Source organism: Anguilla anguilla, chromosome 19 (genome assembly GCF_013347855.1).
Source record: "Anguilla anguilla isolate fAngAng1 chromosome 19, fAngAng1.pri, whole genome shotgun sequence".
In the NCBI taxonomy this organism is placed as follows: domain Eukaryota; kingdom Metazoa; phylum Chordata; class Actinopteri; order Anguilliformes; family Anguillidae; genus Anguilla; species Anguilla anguilla.
Window position 1 is genome coordinate 6112831 of NC_049219.1, and position 15751 is coordinate 6128581.

Here is a 15751-nt window from a genome sequence, read left to right on the forward strand (position 1 = left end):
CTTCCTGGCAGCCCAGCACCCCCCTCCCCCCCCCCCCCGCAGAGGTATATCCCCACCCCACTGTCTACACATGGACTTCTACCGATAATCAAACATGCGCTCCATATCTTCACATGTACCTTCAGGGGAAATAAGGTAATGTGATGATTCATTTCTCACACATTGAACCCTTTGTCACTAATGTGCTTTCTGCTTACTTGAGGACATAAAAGATTGCACAGGGACAACTTACAGCGGAATATTGTCCACTGCAGATGTAAAATGAATGCTGCTCTTTTTAGTTAAGGAAACGCCTGCTCGTATTACAAGTTTGGCATAGGCTGCCGTGAAATTGATGTCTCTGTCCATATAGTATTACCGCTCGCCGCATGTTCAAGGTGATGTTTCTGCAGATGGAATGCGTTTGTTTTCAAATACAAAGTTGTTCGTGGGTGATACACCTTCTCTGAGATGAGCAGTACTCCTTGGTCAGCCACACTCTCAACGTACGTTTTAACACACCTCCACGTCTTGCTAAGGACAACTCATTTTGCACGACTTTCAACACAGTCCATGTTAAAGTCTTCCTTTGTTTATAACACATATTTGAAGCGCACAAGTAGCAACTTTGTCACACAATGCACTGAAAGTAGCGCAAAGGCAGCAACGCAAAAAGGGTGTTGCACATCACAGAGTCATTTTTTTTTGAGAGCGCAGTCGGATGGGGGGAGGCCGCGCGTTCAGGCCGCTGCAGGTTAACGCGGCGACGTCGCGTACGCGTCGTGACGGAAGAGCTCGGCGCGTCGCGTTTCCTTCTCATCCGATTGCCGGCGCAGACTGCTCAGCTTCCTCTTCACATCACGATACTAAATGGCTGTTTGTCTAATGGCTTTTAACAGACGAGCCTTTCTGCAGACGCGGATGTACGAACGCGCTAATGTACACAATTTAACTGAGGCTGTTACTCCGAAGTGCATTATTGGGACAGCAATTTAAATGCCATTTTTCAACGAATAATGAAATTATTAATCATTCATTAATTTACCCCTGTTCTTTCTCCTGCCTCTAAGAAGTCAACACATTTTAGAAATCAAACATTTAATATGTAGCCTACAGGCCAGCTCTCTGAAAAAATTAATTAAAATAACATGTGCTGAGTTCAAATTTCTTGGAAATATATGGTCATAAACAAGACCAGGTCAAAACCTAGTACATGGCTGGACCGGCCGACCGATGGTGTAACTTCATAATTCGGCCGACCAATGGTGTAACTTCATCGCTCAGTGACTCAGTCACAGACATTCGCGTTTGTAGGGCTGGCCCCGCTGTTGCGGTCCAGCCAAAAATGACAGTCGAGTCGATCTACCATTGCAGACTGAAAACACATCTGTTTGCATTTAATTTTGGCTCAACCAACGCTGAACTCACTACACAGTCAAACCCATGTGCTACTTAAATCATTAAATTCTCAATGTCAATTGTGCTCTTACTATGACAATTATGTCATAGGGTTATGTACTGACTACTCATATAGGTGGTGATGCTGATGACTTGGGGGTCATATGACCCTGCTCATTGCCTCAGCTTTCATGTGTCCATTTTTGTAGATTCTCTGAATAAGAACTGTATGTCTGCTCAGTGCCTAAATCAGGGGTGCACAGCTCCGGTCCTGGAGGGCCGATCTGCGTGCTGGTTTTTGTTCCAACTGATTACCATTTCTGACAGCTCTATAAACAACACTGCTTCATTCCTGTACTTGAGCACAGTACAATCTCTAGGATACACTTGCAGTCTGCGGCTGTAGCTGGTGCTTATACACATGTCAGATCAAGATATGATTGGGCTAATCAAATAAATGTTGGCAAATGTCCGCACAAAATCCTGAAATGGATTGGCCCTTGTCGTGCACCCCTGGCCTTAATGTAAAGGTTAATGACACTGATTAATGAAGCTCTTTGCAAGAGGTAACGTGGCACATACTTAAGAATGTGACGTACCTGGGCGAGAATGAGTCGGACATTATGTTTTTTAACCCCTGGAATAAAGTAGCCAGCCAGGTGGAAACAGGGCATCCAGATGTCAGACTAGCAGCGTGGACTTCTTGCCAAGTGCTTTCGAGAGACGTCCGATTAACGGCAGTGTGGTCATAACCTGTGTGCCCGAGGGCAGCGGTTAGGGCATGTAAACAACGTTGGTTTGAACGAGATGACGAATTTTTGTCCCCTTATTTTCCGTCTGTGTCTCTGGATGTAACGGTTCCACTCTGTATTGATTTCACTTCTTGTTTTCCAGTGCGTTTAGCGTGCAAAAAAAATAGACGGCTTAATTTCCCCACTTTCTGACCATGCACTTCTCCCTCTTGAGCTTTCGAACCATGCTTGAGGGAAAAGTGACAGCCTTAGAGTGACAAAAAAGTAGTAAAACACAGTATCTACCTGGCTACCCTGGTGACAGGTCTACACTTTTGCGCTGTGTGAATTTCATGCTGTCAACATTTATTTATGGTTGTGCTGTTACTGTGTCCAATGGTGTACAAAAGGTTTGAAGACACATAATTTGAGCAAGAAGGCTCATTTAAGATAATTTAAAACCAGCAGTTAAAATAATTTCACAATGCATCTGGCAGCTGTTCTTCTTTGTCCACACACTAAATTATGATTTAAGCAGGACCAGCAGTCTGCCATATTGTAAACGTATTTTAAACTGCTTATTTTAAATTGTCTTAAGTGAGCTTGCTTGCTCAAATTATGTCTGAGGAAAGAATGTCAAAATGTACATTGCACACCCTTGGTGTTTCTATTGGTTTATTTAAAGTATGCATTGATGATATTTATGCAATCTGTTTACTTAAAAACCCAACGTCAACTTTTAAAGTGGCGGAACTAGATAAACCTGTGCCCGGAAACAACAAAACAATAAGCGGCTGCACGAAGCTCTGCGCCCGGTTATTGATTGATTGGCATGCCAGCCACTAGATAGTCCTCCCGCCTCCATTACTGTAGCACACTGTTTTGTTTATCTGCTGATGATGACGCTATACTGCAGATCCTCAGGTGACGTCACCCTCATCTCGCGAGTTTATGGAAAGCGATTCCAAACTAGCCCGAGATACAGCTCTCTGCCCCCCTCCCCACGCCCCAGTGCGCTGTGGGATAGTATAAAGTATATCCTGTCCTCACAGAGAGATAAGAAACCAAGGCAGGAGAGGGGATGAAGATGGCGGACGCCAAGCAGAAGCGGAACGAGCAGTTGAAGCGATGGCTGGGCTCGGAGACGGACCTCGAGCCGCCCGTGCTAAAAAAGAAGAAGACGAAAGTGAAGTTCGACGACGGCGCGGTGTTTTTGGCCGCCTGCTCGAGCGGCGACACAGAAGAGGTGCTGAGAATGCTGGACCGAGGTGCCGACATCAACTACGCCAATGTGGACGGTCTTACCGCGCTCCATCAGGTCTGTTCTGCTCGTTTTAGGTTTTCGCAGTTACGCGGCTAATGAGGTGTCGGATCTCAGTGACCTGTGTTTGCAGGTGAACCAAAGCCTGGATCGTTTATGTTTACACGGCGCGCCGACACACTCGTACAGGCAGGGCCGACCGTGAAGCTATGTTGTCGCTCTCTAGGTTTGAATTGAACACGGGGGCTAAACAGAACAACCACAAAAAGGTTTTTGGGTTGATTTAACTTCGCTGATGTTGTGTGTTTTCAATGACGTTTCATTGGCAAAGATGGGCGTGTTGGCTGGCTAAATAGCTAGCTATCGTTAGGCCAGGGGCTTTCAAAATTGGTGCTGCCACCCCCACCCATGTTTGTGTTCTGGACTTTCGGTTAACGTTTTCCATAATTATTCCCATAATCTTGTTTTTAACACAGTGTTGGTTTTACTAGTTGCCATTTGCTTCGCATTTGAAATAAGACAATGTTTTAATTGCATGTACAGGTAGCGCAGTGTTCAGATGTTAGCCACTGATATCACCTGTCATGGTGCCATTCTGTAGTTCTGGCTAATGCGTTTTTAAAAGAAACTCCTTTCTAAACAAATCATTTGCCGCTTGGCACTCTGTAGAGAAATGAAAGTTGATCAGACTGATTGAAATTCCTGGGTTGCGAGCATGAAACATGAATTCTTCAGGCCAGGCAAGGCTGTAGCTATCTGGCATAATGTGGCCTCTAAAGCCTAAATCACGCCTCTAATGATGTGGAGAACGATGCAACTCTGGCGTTGCACTTATGATTGGAGTGAAAACCAGTATGAACTTATGGCACAGACCGAGCTTGCAAGACCCCGAGGTCTTGGCTGTAACATTGGCTCGCAAGCTTGTTAGGAAATTGATATCACATGATTACTTAGCGCTATGTCAAACGTCCATATATATATTTAGCTAGCGGTCTAGGAGATGTCTGGTGCGGCTGGCTGGTATTAAGTTTTTATTTTTGTTGTTTCTCCAATTGTATTCGAAATAGCTACCGATTTAGCTGTTGCTAATCAAGCAACGATAAAGCTAGCATGCTTACTTGACAAGGTATGTAACGTAACTGTATTTGTTGTGTTGTGTTTGTTTTGATAGCATAGCACCAATGTGACCTAACATTACAGGAAAAAATAAACTATGTAGAATAAACATTGTTCATCCTTGTTCCTGTTCCGTTTATTTGGAAATCTGAGCGCTGAAATTACTTGGCTATCTGGGACGAGCGCGCATTCCCTGATGTAATATATTTGGCGAGCAAACTAATATTCAGCCTGTGCTCCGCACAAGTTGAAGGGGCAGAAGTTGTGAGTAATATTTCGGAGGAACAGTCACAAGTTAAGGATAAATGTGACATTGTCTCCGAATTTTCCATGCGTAACTTGAGCCTCTATGCCAATGTATTGGTTTATTGTATTCTCCTGCACCGACAGCTAAATGTCAAGATGCTTTTCAGACACAGAATTGCGCCTTTGATTTGACTTAATTCGGACTTTTTTTTTTAGAACGTCCACAGTTGACAAGTTCATGGACGTCGTCCAAAGGCTAGCAGAGGCCCGCGTGCTTGCTAAATTAGATGGGAAGCACCAGCTGCGCATTTGACATCAGCTGTGCAGACACTGATGTGTATCTACTGCGGCTGATTGGATGGCCAGGTCTCTCACCAGTCACTTTGCCCTTTTGGGGAAAGTTTTGCTGAATTAAACGGTGGTCGTTTGTTGTCGTCTGTTACACCAGCTAGAGACAGCAGTTTGAACGTATTGGAGTCAGTTGCTGTGTGCTTAATTTGAGCTCAGACTCGGGTTGAAACTGCCAGGCCATGGAACTGCATGAGAACCAGAACAGCTGTATGAATTTGTGACACAAGGACTAGCCTAGTTGTTCCAGTTGTAATGCCTTTCTGTGGTCTAGGGGTTTAATCTCCAGAGTAAACCACAGTCACTCACAGAGTTTGAGACCGGCTACTTGCAGGAGTGATGTTTACTGGGAGTTAATGGCTTTACATGTCGGTTTTGTCGCTGGTGTGTTGTAACCAATTCAAAGCTTAGGTGGTGTAGAATAACTATTTGGACTAAACCTGCTAAGCATCATGCAAGATTTGCAATAATATGTGAAAATATTTCGAACCAAGTAATGTTTTTGGTTATCTTTCAAATAACTTCTGTGGTAGGTGATAGCATTAGAACAGCAATTGGTTTGAAAAGCCTTTTGGTGGTTTGTATACAAGGTCGAGAATTACACTGTGAGACTAAACATTTCAAGAATCAATACTGAGTAAATGTAGCCTATAGCGCAGCTGAACATCTTGCAAAATCCAAACCTGTTCTCAGTTGCATTGTATCATTCTGTTACCAGATACAGTGGGCTTGATAATCTGATGGATTGGGCTCTGCGCTAACATTTGATTTTAGAAAGCGCATGTGCTCCTGAGTTAAAAAAAATTTACAAGCACGCTTAATGCACCCCAGTTAGTAGATTACGTTACATTAGCAGCAGTAGATCTACTGCTAAATAATTTTTCCATTTAGAACATCAGTTCTGAAAATGCTCCATTACATTACATTACAGGCATTTAGCAGACGCTCTTATCCAGAGCGACTTACACAACTTTTTACAAAGCATTTTTTACATTGTATCCATTTATACAGCTGGATATATGCTGAAGCAATTTCGGTTAAGTACCTTGCTCCAGGGCACAACGGCAGTGTCCTTACCCGGGAATCGAACCTGCGACCTTTCGGTTACAAGCCCAGCTCCTTACCCACTGTGCTACACTCCGTCTCTACTAAATTGGGAGCACCGTAGAGCCCTGTCGGGGGTAGATTTGCCGCTAAGATGTAGCTTAGCATTGAAGCGTAGCGATCCAGCGCCGCTAGGCATAGCCAGTGCATTGCAGGAACCTCGCTCTCAGTAACCTGGGTAATTGTGTCTTAATGCACAGGCAAAAATTGCAGCCTGAGAGTTTAGGCTAGGTGCAGGCCGCTAACCGGTTCGCGCGCTGCGGATGGGAGGAGTCGGTAGGTTTGGGGGGGGGGGGGGCGGTGCTTTTGGTGCGCCCGGTGCAGCGTCCTTACGGACTTGTCGTGCGCCCCCCCGGCTGGGCGTAAAAAAAAAAAAAAGGGACGAGAAGCGAGCTTCGTTTCGAAAAGCCGCGTTGTGGAAGTGTAGCGGTGAGGTGTGGAGTCTTGGTTGTCGGAGCGCGTGGGCCTTGAGGTGGGCCTGGTGCGGCTCGGCGGTGAAAGGAAGAGGCGCGAAACCCAAGCTGTCGGCGGTTTGCAGTCGTGCAGCGCAGCGAAGGTGTCTGTCAGGCCGGCTGCTGCTGGTCCTTAATTCTGGAACAGCCCCCTGTCTTTAACTGCCCTACATCTCTGACCTGGTCCCCTTGAACAGACTGTCTGGCTTCGCCTGTGTCGGTCTATCCCGAAGTGCACTAAAAATGCAGTGAGATTTGGGGTCGCGTTGCAGTGGAACGCAGTGAAGCTGGGCTGATCGTCTTGTGCATACGTGTGTGTGTGTGTGTGTGTGCGCGTGTGTGTGTGTGTGTGCGTGCGACAGCGTAAAGCGATCCCGAGCCAGATTCCAGGCCCTTTTATCCGGAGCGGTGCCGTCGGAAGTTTGTTTTGAAAACGGGAAGACGGGTCGTTCTGTCCCCCGCTCGTCCCCCAGATAAAATGACAGCTGCTTCACGGCGAGCGGTTTGCATCCATTTGGAGCCGAACAGACAGACCTGCTGACTGAGAGCATTCGCCTTTTTTTGGGCCTGTGCGTCTGGAGGACAGGGGAAGTATACACACACACACACACACACACACACACTGCAGACACTGGCAAACCATGTCTGGAGCAGCTTCTCTCTCAGTCTCTCTCATCTCTCTCTCTCTCTCTCTCTCCGTCTGTCAGTCTCTCTGTGTCCCTCTGTCTGTGCATGTCTATCTCTCCCTGTGTGCTTATCTCTGTATGTGCATCTGCACACATGTCTGTGTATGTGTTTGCTTATACACATATGTGCTGTATAAGGCGTGGGGACGTCTGTGTTTGCTGGTTTTTTGTTCCAGCTGATCTCTTGGTCAATTGAAGCTGTTGAAAACAGGTGTGCAAGTTCTTTCAGAATTGCCCCCCCCCCCCCCCCCCCCCCACCCCCAAAACTCATCTTAATTGCACACAGGTTTGGCTCATTGATGACCAGGTGTCAATCAACACAGTTTTGGATCTCATTCATTTTACCGGTCAGCATTAAACGGTAAAAAAATTTAACCCGTTTCTCCTTTCGCCATGAAGGCATCTAGGTTTATCTGACTGATGGAAAAGTCCTGGGCTGTTCTGTATGGGGGTGCGTAGTCATTTCAGTCGTGCCGTGACATAAGAACGTACGTCCTTCAATAAGCATTAGAAAGTTTGTTGAGGTCAACAGTCAGCTCGTTACCATTTGGGGTTTCGCTCTGACCGCTCGCCGCTGGAGTCGTTCCCCCCCCCCCAACCCCCCCACGCCCCCCCTGGAGGCGGAGCTAAACGCCTCTTGGCGGGAGCACCTGCAGTTTAAAGCTGGCTCCGCGTTAGCCTGCCGCTACACGCGTTCATTGTGCTCTCTGACTCTTGTCTAACTTCCCACCTCTAGCTCGTAGCGAACTAGCCGGCTGGCTGAAGGTTCGAGTTTAAATCGGACCCTTCGTAAGACGCCTCTCTGCTCCGTCCGCCGCCGCCCTCGCGCTACGGCTCCTCACGTCCGTCGAGAGGCGTTCGCTCCGAATCCTTCCCCCCCCCCCCCCTCGTTTTCAAGTTCCTTGCATCGTCCACAGGTCATGGCACTTTCAGAATATCTGAACAGTGAGATTCCTCCTTCCTTCTGGAACAGTCTGAAGGAGATACGGGGGGGGGGGGGGGGGGGGCGGGCGTATATACCCGGCTGAGAACGCAACGTTCTCCCAGCGCTGCTGCAACGTTAGCGGCGTTGGTTTCAGAAAAGCGCGCGAGCCTCGCTAGCTCGGCAAGCTAAGAGCCGGCGGGCTTCTCCTTTGCGGTTTTTCCCAATGAGTTTTTCCACCTGCTAAATCATTCTCAAGCCTACGGTTTCTGTGATGGCTGTTTTTATGCTCATGTTTTTTTTTTTTGGGAGGTGGGTGGTGTCTGTCTGGCTTATTTCACACTCTTAGCACAGAAATGCGCGATGACCAGAAGAAAAAAAACTTATGCACGCATCTTCTGGGTGCGCTTCCTCATTCAGTTGTCACAGCAACGACGTGGGGCCCGCAGGCGGGTTGGCGGGAGGCACTTCCTGTCCGTTCGTGGGAGAAGGCAACCCAGCTGGCCTGCGCAAGAAAGCAGGAACTGACTTGGGACCAGCGCGCGTTCTGCAGAGAGTTATGGGAATTGTAGTTTTTTAAAGCCGTGTGTTCCGTTGCTGGCTAAGATCCCGGTTTAGGCTGCAGTAACATGCAGCCTCTTGGGGTAATTCATACTTAATTAACATGAATGTCCAATACCATTTAGCTAGCAGTATGCTACATGTTTCCTTGCTATTCTCCCTAATGCTTTGCAAGTTAGAGGGCATGGCCTGGACACGTGAATATGAATGCTTGTTTCACAGCTGTGCGCTCTTCAGGCTGTGTGTGTCGGTGGGAGCAGCAGCTGCTGCTGGGTCTTGGCCTGGCCGGTCAGCCTCTCCAGTAGCCCCCCCCCCCCCCCGGTTCCTCTTTTAGGGGACGTCCGTGTGAGTTTGGTGTGAGCTCAGTCGCCTCGCACCCATCTGAGTTTTCGAGCTCATTTCCATTTATTTTCCTGCTTGGTCATCGGTCGGTTTTTTTTTTTTGTGTCTAGGCAGCGGCAGGAAGTCCTCGCTCTGTGTGCGGCGTGTCTGGTCGTCAGCTGTCCACACGAAGGTGTAATTGCTTCCCACCCGTACTGAATGCTTTGACAGATTTCCGCTGAGTATTAGCCCTGCGGCTGTTGGTTTTTAAAGGCATCATGTGAGGTTAGCGTGGACTGGTAAATGGATTTTATCCAAAGCACTTTACAATTGATGCCTCTCATTCGCCAGAGCAGTTAGCAGTTGGGGGTTAGGTGTCTTGCTCAAGGACACTTCGACATGCCCAGGGCGGACTGGCTGGCTTGGGGTGTTCGTATCGGACTCGTGCTGGCTAACGAGCTTCCGCGGCCATTTTATTTAGGACCTCAAAGTTGCAGGGTTTTAACTTTAAACAGTTTTAACGTGGACCGTTTCAGACTTAACGTTATCGTCCAAGTCCTGTTCTTCCCCGACCTTTGCGTCTTTCCGGGATTTTTTCAACGCAGAAACCTTTTCCGAACGTAGTTTTGTGTTTGAAACGATCGGCCCAGAAACCCGGGCCCCCGCTTCCGTGCTCTTTCGAAACGCGCGGAGGACTTCCTCCGGGGCGCTCTTCAAAAAAATTCGGAGAATGCGGTCGAGGCGATGTCGAAATCCCCGCTCCCGCCGCTCTGCTCTCAGCCTCGTCCGCCTCGGCCTGCTCCGGACGGGGAGCTTGTGTTCCGCGGGCCTGTGTCGAGGCGGCGTTTTTTTTGTGGCAGGGCTGTGGGGTTATTATGGGATACTCACTGCTGAATGACACTGAATGATATAGCAGGGCCCAAGCAGTATGGTGTTTGTTTTTTTTATTTCATTTTTTTTTTTTTTTTGATGCCTTTACAGTCTTAAACTTTAAGAACAAAAAAAACTTTTTGTGTTTTTCCTTGGCGAGTTTTAAATGAAGCCGATTCCTCGCTATATTTATCCCCCCGGTTCATGATCTCTTCTTTTTGCGATATTCACACCTTGTTTAACCTGCGTGCAGATTCGGAGACGCGCGTGTGCACAGACGAGCAGGGGCACCGGAGGGGGTCAGAAGCAACTTTTATTTTGAAGTTCTGAGTCCCGTGCACCGGACCCAGCCTAGCTGCCTTTCAGTCAGTTGAAATATTACATTACATTACATTACAGGCATTTAGCAGACGCTCTTATCCAGAGCGACTTACACAACTTTTACACAGCATTTTACATAGCATCCATTTATACAGCTGGATATATACTGAAGCAATTCAGGTTAAGTACCTTGCTCAAGGGTACAACGGCAGTGTCCTTACCCGGGAATCAAACCTGCGACCTTTCGGTTACAAGCGCAGTTCCTTACCCACTGTGCCACCTCCCACTGAATAGCTCTATTCATCGGTTTAGTTAGCCAGGACGCTACATTCATTTTACCTTCCACCTCTTCGCATGCGATCGCAGGTCTTTCAGTACCGCCTCGCTACCAAAACTTGACCGAAAACGCGGCGCTTTTGGTCCGATAGGCACTGAGCCCCGGTACTGAGCCCTAGTCTTCTTCGGTTGAGAGGCTAACAGCGTTTAGCCGTGCCAGGGCTACCGGTGATTCACGGCACGAGCGAACGGGAGAGTGGGGCCTGGACGACTCTCGGCACAACTCGGTTCGGCCCTGATAATTTCCCGCTCTTTAGCCGGCGCAACCTGCATTTCGCCTGTGATTGTAGGTTTCGCGGCGTCGGACGGGACGTGCTGCGATGACCCGTCCTCGGCGACAGGAAGTCTAGCTCTCAGACGGAGATTTGATTCCGATGGTGTTTTTTGGCTGGACCGGGGCAAGCGGGGCCAGCCCTACAAACGCGAATGTCTGACTGAGTCACTGAGTGATGAAGTTACACCATTGGTCGGCCGGAGAGAGGTCCAGCCATATACTGGGTTTTGACCTGGTCTTGTTTCGATGGGGTTTGATACTGTGTGTCAAACAGAGAAGTTCTGGCTGCCATTTTAGTTCCCCTTGGATGTTGGGCTGTTGGGAGACTTCAGTGCTTCATGTGTCAGTATATACTATTATGTTCCTGGGTCTGTGTGCTGCACCTGGTCTGTCATGTGTCAGTATATACTGTTATGTACCTGGGTCAGTGTGATGCACCTAGTCTGTCATGTGTCAGTATATACTGTTATGTACCTGGGTCAGTGTGATGCACCTAGTCTGTCATGTGTCAGTATATACTGTTATGTACCTGGGTCTGTGTGATGCTCCTGGTCTGTCGTGTGTCAGTATATACTGTTATGTACCTGGCTCTGTGTGCTGTACCTGGTCTGTCGTGTCAGTATATACTGTTATGTGCCTGGGTCTGTGTACTGCTCAGGTCTGTCATGTGTCAGTATATACTGTTATGTTCCTGGGTCTGTGTGCTGCTCCTGGTCTGTCGTGTGTCAGTATATACTGTTATGTACCTGGCTCTGTGTGCTGTACCTGGTCTGTCATGTGTCAGTATATACTGTTATGTTCCTGGGTCTGTGTGCTGCTCCTGGTCTGTGGAACGTGGACCTGTGCTGCTTGTCACCCCCCCACCCCCTCCCCCCTCCTCCCTTAACCCACCCAAACCATTTCTCTGACAGGCATACATTTCTGTGCACTTCTGTCAAATACAAAAGTGGAAAGGCCAACACAGGCGATGCGTTTCCTGTGGCGTGACTGTCGCTTTCAATCTCTCTCTCTCTCTCTCTCTCTCTCTCTCTTTCTCTCTCTCTCTCTCTCTCTTTCTCTCTGTCTCTCTCTCTCTCTCTCTCTCTCTCTCTCTCTCCGTGCTGCTGCGAGCGTGTGAAAAGCGTAGAGATGTCCGGGCGTGATAACCGTACACTGTACACGTCCACTTATCCGATTTAAAAAAGCCCCTGACTAAACCCTCTCTAGACTCTCTGCTGAGGAGCCTGTGAAGCGTTCGGTACAGTCCGTGGGGCCCGCTGCGCTGCCTCTGAGCTCGTTCCTCCGCGCCGTTTTCGGGTGTCCTCGCCCGGCGCCTCGGTTACGGAACGCGTGCCCGCGCGGGTTCGACCGCTGACTGGCGAAATAGCCGCCGTCGTTACTTCTAAAACGTGAAAGGAGTGACTCTGCAGCTGTCGCAGTTGTGTGATAAATAAGGCTTTATGTATCTCTCTTAACCAGGGGTCCTCAATCTTATCCAGAAAGGGCCGGTGTGGGTGCAGGTTTTTGTTCCAACCAAGCAGTTACACACCTGATTCTACTAATCAGCCACTAGAGTCTTTGCTAAGGACCTTGATTAGTGGAATCAGGTGTGTAACTGCTTGGTTGGAATGAAAGCCTGCACCCACACCGGCCCTTTCTGGATAAGATTGAGGACCCCTGCTTTTAACTGTTGGGATGTGTGGACCACAGGTCAGATTTAAGGTATTACTGAGATGAGTTTATCTTGCATATTTATTTTTTTAAATGACCAAAAAAATATTCTTGAGGGATTGTGATAGGGGTTGAGAATCATTGAGCACTCTTGAGGTGGTGTTGCCGGTGAGATCCGGTGCATTTTGCCACGCCGGACCCCCGGATGCCGAATCGGACGGTCGGCCGTGGCGCCGGCGATGGCTGTTCAGGTCGCCATGGTTACCAGCTAGTGCCGCGCGTGAGTTGCAGCAGCGTCGCGTTCGACGGTCGCGAGCGCGTCAGAAGCGCCGGAACACGGAGCACAAGTTGATCTTCGCGTGTCTCCCGTGTGACCTACGCCAGCCCATTCGCCCGTGGGAGGAGCACTGCGGTTGGGGGCGGGGCTTCTCGGTTGTCTATTATAACACGTTACGACGCGGGGCGATGCCGGCCAATCGGAGAAAAGGACCAGCAGGCCTCGGGGGAGCGCTCGGAGCTCGTCCAGGGCTCGGCTCTCCCGGGCTTGACGAATTTGAACGTCCCCGGGCTTTTTTGGACGCGGTTCAAAGCACCCGCCCCGGCGGGCGCCCTGCCCAGACGACGCCGCCGCCCTCGGATCCGGGCCCCCCCGGTTAATTTCGGGCCCGGGCGTCCTCGCTGTTTTTTTTTTTTTTTTTTTCTTCCTCTTACGTCAGGCCACGCGGTCTTTTGTGTGGAGCATCTTGTTTTTTTCTTTGTTTTTCTTTTGTGGCTCGTTTTTTTTAAAATTACGCCGTCATTGTCGTCGGCCGGTTTTTATAATTGCGCCCGGTTTTGCCTTTCTGACAGACGGGTCCCCGTGGACAGACGGGACGGACTCGCAGAACCGGGCCGGCGTCCCCCGGAGAGCGGGGCGAGTTTTCGCACGCCGCCGAAAAAAAAAAAAAAAAAAAAAAACGCGCCGGGGCTTTCCCGCGCGCGGCTTCCGTGTTTTTCCGCCGCCGCTCGTCTCCGCCGTCTACTTTCCGCATTTCGTTGGGTGGCGACGCGCTCAGAAGATGCGCTCTCACGTGTTGGGCTAGCTTTTTGTTGTTTTTTTTTTGCCTCCCCTGGGGGAATTGTGGGAAATGCGTTCTGAGGCAGAGATGGACAGGAAGTGTGTGTTTACTTCCTTGGTTTCCGTGCCGAGGCAGCTGCTATAGGACCCCCCTCCTCCCCACCCCCCCCCCCACCATGTTTCGGCTATCTCTTCCTCTGCATTTCGGTCCACGGTCCTTTAGGTTTAACCTGAAGGAGCCTGTGGTTCAGCTTGTGGTTCAGAGACAGAGCGTGGGATTATGGGTAATGAAGTCTCATTGCACAAGTGAGTCTGCACGCGTGTTCAAGTGAATGTGCGTGTGTGTGTGTGCTCTGTGAGAGGGGTGGGGGGGTCGAGGCATGTTTGTTTTTCCCCTCTGAAGCTCAGAGTGCGATGCTTCGCTTTGCTAACGGTAGCGCGCGGCTCGGCGTGCCCCGGCGCAGGGCTGCTTCCTCCACGGGAACCCCGCGCCCTTATATGGGCAGCTGCAGCTGGGTGTGCTGGAGAGGCCCCTCTACTGCTTCAGCCCTGGAGCACCTATACTCACACACACATGCACTCACTCTCAGTCTCACACTCTCTCTCTCTCTCTCATACACACACACACACTCACTCTCACACACACACACGCACACACTCTCACACACACACACACGCACGCACAAACAGAGGAACTCATGCACGCACAGACCGTGAAAAGCCTGTGACATCACGGGGGGGGGGGGGCGGGGCTCGGAGCCTTTATTTACACGGGAATTCCTCCGACGGTCCGGGGCTTGGCCGCGGGGCCAGCCAGGTGGAGCATCCTCCTCCCTCTTTATTCGGGATGGGGGTCTGCCCTTCCCCACAGAGAGCACGGGACCCTCGTTATTGAATTTCCCCCCGCCCCCTTCCGTATGGTCTTGGCCCCGTAGTCCCATCAGGCCACACTGCTGACTCACAGAGACCTGCAGCCAGGTTTCGTTTTGTCTTTTTGAAACCCAGGCCACTTGATGGATTTCTGTGATGACCGCTCGGATGCCGAAACCCGTTGTCCCCACCCCCCCACCCCAACCCTCCCCAGTAAAACAAATGGCAGTAAGTGGTATGAAAACGTATGAGCAAATTCTGGATCATCCTTAACCCCCCCCCCCCACCTCAGTTTCCCCAAAACCGGAAAACGGGCTTAGCTATAGAACGTTCTGAGCTCACAAGACTTGAGCGCTGCTCGCTAGGCTATTTGCAGAGACGCAGTGAGCTTTCTCCCCAGGCTCGTTAATCCGTCCAGGCTCGATTAAGCGATGTGGCCTTGTGTGGTTTCGGGAATAGGCCGTTTTTTGCGATATTTTGGGGAGCCGCTTTTTTTTGGCAAGCGGAACGAAAGGGGCAACGTTAAAACCCCGGCGCGCTTTTGAGGAGGTTTCGCCGTTCCGTCCCGTCGCTGCGTTTCGAAACGGCCGGGGGCCCCGTCCTCGCGTCGTCCGATCGGGGGGACGAGCGCCGCTCTGACGTCGGAGGAACCCGGGGAAAGGTTTCGGTTGGCCCACGAGTCAACCCTTCCCCCCAGGCTGTTATAAGCTTTCATTGGACGCGTTGACCACCTCCATAAAGACTGAAGATCATGTCAGGCCTCAGTCACCTTCAATGAACACCCACAGCAAGGTGTTCAGTATTATTATTCTTATTTTTTTTAATCCAAGAACATGGCGGTTTGTGTGGTCACACGGTCACACACACGCGTGTGCAGAAACGCCCCAACCGCCAGCCGTGTGGACGCCCTACCTGCGGCTCGTTCAGAAGAGAGGGGTATAGCGCTTCTCTCGAAGCCACTTCCTTCCTTTAAGAAAGGCCAAAAAGAAGGCAAGCTGGCAGCCTGTTGGCGGGGCGGGGGGGGGTTGAGGCCCGTGTCACGCCCGCGGCGATGGGCCACTTTCGAAATGTCTTCTCTAATCTCGACGTTCGACAGGAAGATGCGCTTCTTGTAAAAAAAAAAAAAATCAACAGTTCGGGGCTCACGTGAGGCTTGGTGGCTGTTGAAAGACTCTCCCGGCCTGGGTTTCTTGTTTCCTCTTTACTAACGTCCCTCTGCTGCTGCTTCCTTTGCACATTTAACCCTTT

At 49.9% G+C, this 15751-nt stretch overlaps 1 protein-coding gene across 6 annotated transcripts in view; it reads left to right on the forward strand.

Annotated features, from left to right (window-relative positions):
* The first annotated feature begins 3067 nt into the window (after positions 1-3067).
* Positions 3068-15751, forward strand: part of LOC118218693 (protein phosphatase 1 regulatory subunit 12A-like) — a 49357-nt gene continuing 36673 nt past the window's right edge. For all 6 annotated transcript variants that reach the window (XM_035401303.1, XM_035401305.1, XM_035401306.1 and 3 more), the window contains exon 1: positions 3068-3426. In XM_035401303.1, the coding sequence (XP_035257194.1) occupies positions 3190-3426 (237 nt within the window). In that variant the 5' untranslated portion in view covers positions 3068-3189. The remainder of the gene's footprint in view (positions 3427-15751) is intronic.